The 7,333-nt window shown below is 44.6% G+C and overlaps 2 protein-coding genes across 2 annotated transcripts; both read right to left on the minus strand.

Moving 5' to 3' along the window:
* Positions 1-251: 251 nt before the first annotated feature.
* Positions 252-3,623, minus strand: LOC148721298 (uncharacterized). Its single transcript, XM_088736121.1, has one exon. It carries the CDS (start codon positions 3,621-3,623, stop codon positions 252-254), a length of 3,372 nt encoding a protein of 1,123 aa, XP_088592247.1.
* A 197-nt stretch (positions 3,624-3,820) lies between these two features.
* On the minus strand, positions 3,821-7,071 carry LOC148721299 (uncharacterized). The gene is made up of 2 exons (XM_088736122.1): positions 4,688-7,071; positions 3,821-4,573 (listed from the first exon to the last, which is right to left on the minus strand). The coding sequence occupies exons 1-2, from the start codon at positions 6,833-6,835 to the stop codon at positions 3,821-3,823; spliced, it is 2,901 nt and encodes a 966-aa protein (XP_088592248.1). The 5' UTR covers positions 6,836-7,071.
* Between the last annotated feature and the right edge of the window lie 262 nt (positions 7,072-7,333).

A 7,333-nucleotide genomic window follows, 5' to 3' on the forward strand; every position in this document is an offset into this window, starting at 1 on the left:
TAAACTAACTGACCACATCTTAGATCAATGTCATCAGGTGCCGGCGTAAATACACCTAATTATTTTGTCGTCCATATAGATCCACACCAGTTCAAAATATGTTACAAATGTCAAATGCCAGGCCATTGTAGTCTATAAGGTTAGATCAGAGTCTGCGTCAAATAAACTTTGTAACGCTGCACAGACACGTCCATAACGTCAAGGTGCTACATGAAAGTGTGATCGAAGAATCACCGGATGATTCTAACTAACTAGGAATTTGACAATTCAAGACGACACAGCTTCGTAATTGGTCGTACGAGGGTAGTCACTGTCGTTTTCACCTCCCTCTGTCTTTGGCGCTTCGCGTGGGTCATGACGGTGGAACTGGTCCTAACTCTTGCAGAACCCACAAGCCCATCTTCACTAGGAAAGACTTCGATGATTCGCGCGAGTGGCCACTGTCCTCTGGGAAAGTTTTTGTCAGCTAACAGAACGACATCTCCCACTTTCAGATTCTCCTTTGCTTCATTCCACTTCTTTCGTTCTTGAAGGGTTGGGAGGTATTCACTAATCCACCGTTTCCAGAAGAGATTTGACAAGTACTGCGCTTGTCTCCACTGGCGTTGACAGTAAAGATCTTCTTTGTCGAAAATTCCTGGGGGCAAACTGGAACATGGTCGCAAGTTTAGAAGATGGTTTGGGGTCAGCGGTTCTTCATCCATAACGTCATTACTGTTTCGCGTCAAGGGTCTACTGTTGAGGATGTTAGTCGCTTCAGTCAGCACGGTGTGAAGCACTTCGTCACAGACCCCTTGTTCCTTCAATAGGGCCTTCAAGATTTGACGTACAGACCTGATCATTCTTTCCCATGCCCCTCCCATGTGGCTTGCCCCAGGTGGATTGAAGATCCACTGAATTCCTCTTTGAGCACAGAATCCATCGATCCTTTGCTGATTCCATTCTTCAATCGATTCTTTCAACTCCTTGTCTGCTTTAGTTAAGTTCGTTCCACAGTCGCTCCTGATTTCCTCGGGACATCCTCTCAGGCAAATGAATCTCCTCAATGCATTGATCATAGAATCTATATTCAAAGTATTTGCAACCTCAATGTGTATGGCACGGACTGACAAGCACGTGAAAATACATCCATATCTCTTGACTCTACTTCTTTTCTGCTTTACTTCTATGGGGCCAAATAGATCCACCCCGACATATGTGAATGGAGGTTTATGTGGGGTGATCCTGTCTTCAGGTAACTTTGCCATGAACTGCTCTCCAGTGGGTGCCTTTCGTTTTTGGCAATCAACACACTTTCTCAATACACGTCGTACTGCAGAGCGTCCCTTTATGACCCAAAACCTTTCTCTCAGTGATGATAGCACAGATTCCTGGCCCATATGGCCCACATTCGCGTGGTTGTGCCGAATAATTAGTTCTGTCACATGGTGATTATTGGGTAGAATGTAAGGATACTTCAAATCTTCGTTTATAGGAGCACTCTCTAGTCTTCCACCAACTGCCAGCAACCCGTTTCTCAACTTAGGATTCAATTGGAATATCGAGGAGCCCTCCCTCTTTAGTGCCTTCTTCATCAACCGTTTGTTTGCGCCAGGCGAGATGTTACTGAGTGCCTCGAACACCTTTGGAAAGGTAGCTTTCTGGACCTGACGAACAATTTCCTCTTCAGCCTTTTGCAGCTCGAGTGCGGTTAGTTTTCCAACTATGTTTCCTGAACTAATTAGAGGAGATGCATCGTATACTTCCTGCTTGCAAACTTTGCTCTGGAGAAACTTCTTGTAGCGTAAAATCCACGCAAACGCTTTCTTCAATTTCCACCATGAAGAGTAGTAATGTATTAAACCTCTTATTGAATCTTGTACAGCAACAGTGGTGTAGATTCGGCTTTCCTTTCTTACTTCAGGATCGCTATCTTTCAAGGGGGGCACCTCAATGGTTGCTGGCCAACAGGATTCTTCTTCCCAAAGGAACGCTGGACCATTTAACCACCGCTTGTTCTTGATCATCTCGTCAAGCCTCAAGCCTTTGGATGCATCGTCTGCTGGATTCTCATCTCGGTTGACGTTTCTCCAATCTGAGGTGGATGATATGCTACGGATCATGGTAAGGCGATTCGACTCAAAGGTGTGAAACCGCTTGGTGTCATTTTTAAGGCATTTCAATACGGTAGTAGAGTCCGTCCAGTACTTCACTCGATCTATCTTGATTTCCACTTCTCGACTTATGATCTGGTACAGCCTAACTGAGATAACTGCTGCTGATAATTCCAACCATGGAATCGTGATTTCGTGGATGGGGGCCAGCCGTGCCTTTCCCATGACAAAGCTGCAATGGATGTTGTCGAGAACGTCAACAAGGCGTAGATAGGCTACTGTTCCATACCCTACACGAGATCCATCTGAGAAAATGTGCAGCTGAACATTCTTTGTTTCGCCAAAGTTCTTCGGCTTAAAACATCGTTCGATTTGGAATGCTTGCAATTTTGGAAAGTCTTCTAGCCAGTGTAACCACTGAACCCTTTCTTGTTCACCAATGACACAGTCCCATCCCACCTTCTTCCGACAAAGTTCTTGTAGTAATAGCTTGGCCTTCATTATGAAGGGGGAGATAAAACCAAGTGGATCAAATAATGAACTAACAACTGACAACACTCCACGTCTAGTCATTGGCTTCTCTTCCAGTAATCGCTGAATTTTGGCTGACACCTCCCAGATGAATTTGTCAGTCTCTACATTCCATTTTAAACCAAGCGCACACGCTGTGGGCAAATCGTCTATGTCCAAGTTGACCACTGAACTTTCTCTTTCAGATTGTGGTATTTCAGCCAACACCTTCCGGTCATTGCTAAGCCATTTTGTTAACCTGAAGCCACCTTTCGCCAGCAATTCTCTTAGTTGTGAAGACAGCCTTATTGCAATCTCTGGTGAATTTACAGACTTCATCAAATCGTCGACATACATGTTTTTCTTCACGGTTTGAACTGTCACAGGGTCGAATTCTGATTGATAAATCGATGCTGTTTTCTTGAGGCAAAGGTGTGCACAAGATGGAGAAGAGGTCGCCCCAAATAGATGTTTCACCATGCAGTACTCTCGCGGTTCCTCGTTCAAGTCTCCATTGGGCCACCATAAGAATCTCAACGCATCCCGGTCCTTGGGCTCGACGTAAACTTGATGAAACATGGCTTCAATGTGGGCTGCGATGGCGATAGATTCTTGGCGAAATCTGATCAATACTCCTACTAAAGGATTTGCCAAGTCAGGGCCTTGTAATAATTGCTGATTAAGGGAGGTTCCATGATACTTTGCACCACAATCGAAGACCACTCTTACTTTTCCTGGTTTCAACGGATGGGTCACAGGATGGTGCGGAAGGTACCAAACTGGTCGATCTCTCACGTCTAACTCTTCCCTTCGAACTCTCTGGGCATGCCCACTAACTATGCACTCTTGCATCGTACTTCGGTACTTCGTAAGCAACTCTCCATCTTTAAGCAGTCGTTTCTTCAGAAGTTGTAACCTTTGTTCCGCCTTTGGTTTATTGTTGGGGAGATAAGGCAATTCTTCCCGCCATGGCAGAGCAACTTGAAAGTGGTCACCCACCCTTTGCAGGGATTGTTCCATCTTGTATAAGGCTTTGTTGTCTTCAATGGATGGTAGGGTATCTATTCCAACGGAAGAGTCACCAAAATCTGTTTTCCAAAGTCGCTCGAGTTGGCGATGTAAGAATTCATCATCAGTATGGTGTTTAACATTAAACGGCCCAGTGTTGGCGTGGACTCCCCTTTGCCTCCACTGACTTTCCTTCGTGCGGACAAAATTCACTGAGCAACCGTGATCTGACCCTCCATTGGACCCATCACTGTCCATCCCAAGCTGTATCGGATAGCTATCGGCTCATCGTGGTCACCAGATTTACATTCAAGTGGAAGGAACAGGCCAGGATTCTCTTTGAGCCCAATCAATAGCAAGACTTCTCCATATTCTAGCACTGGAATGTCAATGTCTCGAAGATGAGGCCACCTAGTAAGGTCTTCTGTCTTCGGTATACAACTTGTAGAAATTGGCATATCATTGACTGTTTTCACATTCAACAATTCGACAGTAACTGATTCATCCAAGGACTTCACCACCAAATCTACAAGGGAACCTTCCACCTGGGCTGAACCCGTCATTCCAGTCAATGTGAAACTAAGTCTATTTCCATTAAGCTTAAGTTCTTTTGCCAGCCTTTCATGGCACAGTGTCACCTCCGAACCATTGTCAAGCAGAGCATACGTTTCGACCATCCTGTCGCTACCCTTTCCTTGAACTTTGACAGGCAGGATCCCAAGACAAACTCGGTTTTCTCCGGCCCCAGTGGCCGCTACAGTTACTTCTCTATCATTCCCGGCCCCAGTAACATTAGGAAGCAACGCATTTTCTTGTCTTGCTCGCGATTGTTGTTCAGCATCAGCATTAGCTTCTCCTCCGGTTCCTGTAGTGTGACGATGCATTAGAGTGTGGTGGTTACCTCCACAACTAGACTTCTGGCACTTGAAATTCACTTTGGGGCACTCCTTAGCTATGTGTCCCTTTACAAGACATTTGTTACAAAGTCCACCTTATTGCACAACTTTCCTTTTCTCTCCATATGTGAAACCTTTGAACCTTTCGCACTTCCAAATTTCATGTCGCTCGGAACAAACCAGACTAGGAGCTTGATTCTTTACGAAATCTGGCCCTCTCTTGTTTTCATTCTGACGACCACTGGTTGATCCAGTTCCAGTCAAGAACGTTGATGAGCGGAGGTGAGGTTTGCTCTGATTCCCCTGACTCCTTCCGAGAATTGTTTCTTTAGAGGGTTCAAAGTTCATGTCGTGTCCGAATTCATTGTCCACCAACTTGGCTCGTTCTTTGATAAATTTTACAAAATCTCCAAACTTAGGTCTACGATCTGATACTATAATTTTCCCAGCGCACTCGGTCCATTTTGCTCGGAGGAACATTGGCAACTTTTTGGTTAGCTCTCTTAAAGTGTTCATGTGATTAAGGTCAGCTACATATTCAGTTCCCATTCCAGTCAAGGTTCGATCAGCAGTGTCTAAGTGTCTACTAAATTCTAATAAGGAAGGTCCATCCACATTCTTCAGCCTAGGTAAACGTAGCAATTTCTTAATTTGCGCATCTGCAATTACGTGCGGTTTTCCGAAGTTCTCGCGTAATGTTTCTTTCGCCACTCGATAACCATCAGAAACTGGTAAATTCTCACAGCTCTCGACCGCTTCTCTTGCCTTTCCAGTGCAGTGTTGGATCAGTAGTTGGAGACGCCTAGAGTCGTCGGGGTTGTCCTGTTCCAAATAAGTTTCGAAGTTGTGAATAAATGACACATATCTAAGTGGGTTTCCATCAAACTTGAGGTATTCGACTTTTGGCGAGGTAACCACTTGCCTCAGTGCCTTCACCATTTCCCTTCCACTGTCAAAGTGCTGTACCTGCTGTGCTGGTGTTGTGTTACACGTCACATTTTGTGATGTCTGGGCTCGCGGCATTTGCCAAACAGAAGACCACGATTCTCTGACGGGTTGGTCATACAGTGCTTCTGAAGACTTAATACTGGGTACTACAGAATCAACAAACAAGGGTTTCGAATCCCCACTTGGCAAGCGGGAAGTAGTGTGCTGCAATTCCCAGGGCTGAAAAACAGGTACTGTTAACGAACTTATGATTGTGTTACTTGTAGGTGTCGCAGATGATGTAACGCCACCAACAGTTCCAGAAGCAGGATTGTCTAAGGAGGATGTAAATCTAAGTTGTTTGGAACTTGACAGATGAGAGACTGGTTGTAAGGTCGCGTAACCATTTGGCTGAGCTGAGTTACACGATGAGGCAGGAACGACGAGGGCTTCCCGTTTGGGGTGTGGCAGAAATGATCCAGATACTGTTTCATTTAAATAATTAGTCGTAGACAGAGATGGAACAGTAGAAAGTTGTGGTTTGGGGGATGGAGTTCGATTCATTGTAAAGGGCTCTAAAGTACATTTTAGTTCGGTCACACCTTGTAATTTAGGTGGCTGACAATGTTCCCTTTCATGACTAATTGATAATTCCATGTCTCTTCCTTCTTCTCCTGTTTCTTCTTCATAAATTTTTAATGACATAGCAGCCTTTTCTGCCTCCATTTCGGCTTCCATTGACTCTCTTTTCCTTCGAATCTCTTGTTCTTCTTCGTCCAATCGCTGGCGAATTTTCAATTGGCGGACCTTAAGCTGAGCTAAAGCAAGAGCTTCTCTTTTTCGGGACACCGTACTCGAAGATGTCTTTGAACTCGATTTGGAAGCTTTACTGCCCGGGCCTTTACGTCTTAAGCTTGAAAATACACTGCTGTGCTGATACTCGGGTCGCCACCATTTTACAGCGGTATCGAGATTTAATTTTCGCTCCATTTGCTCCTTATAACCTTTCTCAGCCTTTTCCAACGCCGAAGCGTCAACACCAACAACCAAACACTTGCAGTATTTATCATGAGCATCCACAAATTTAATCCACCCATCGTTAAAATTTTCCATTTCCCTTGAGATTTCGTCCTGGGTTCCGCCGTTTTCCATCAAACGGGTAATTTCGTTGTATATTCTGGTCAGGTTTCCAACATAGCCGGAGCGCGAATTGTTTAGAGCGCGTTTCTTCTCGTTCAAATATCCCTCGACGTCTTCAACATCGTTACGCGAGTTAACTTGAATGTTTCCTGTGCCGTTTTCTTCTTCCATTTCCATCGAACCGCCCAACGCGGTCATGTGTGTACGATCACTCGCTTGTTGATGCAAAGAATTCAAATGTAGCTCAAGGTCATCTTCCATAATTCCAAATTCGAAGTGTTCCAACCGAACAATATACCCGAAACAAAATTACGATGCCTCCACCACTTCCAAATCCTCCTATGGAACAAGTTAAACCTCTAAACTCCACGACCAATTCGTAGGAGTCGAAAACTGTTGTTTATTTCACAGAAACATTTGCCCGAGTCGAAAACTCGACTCGCCAGTAAAGGAGAGGTTTTCTGCAAACAGAAAACACGCCTAAAACAAACGAAATTACAACGTTAATAACTGAAATGAAAACTCACCGACTGTTCGAGCTTAGGGTTTTCAAACAATGACAATAAAATAGCAACCAAACATTCTCGAAAATGAACGTGACGATTTTCCTCTTAAAGCACATGGGAGATTGCCCAGATGTTTACGTGAACATAGGCCCGCAATGGGAGTTACAGATACCTTGGGATCTTTTAACTGCACGTGTAAAGACGGATCTCCAGGAAATGGAACTAACTGCACAGGTTACTAATTGTAACACAT

This window comes from Stylophora pistillata, chromosome 10, assembly GCF_964205215.1.
Source record: "Stylophora pistillata chromosome 10, jaStyPist1.2, whole genome shotgun sequence".
Taxonomy (NCBI): Eukaryota; Metazoa; Cnidaria; class Anthozoa; order Scleractinia; family Pocilloporidae; genus Stylophora; species Stylophora pistillata.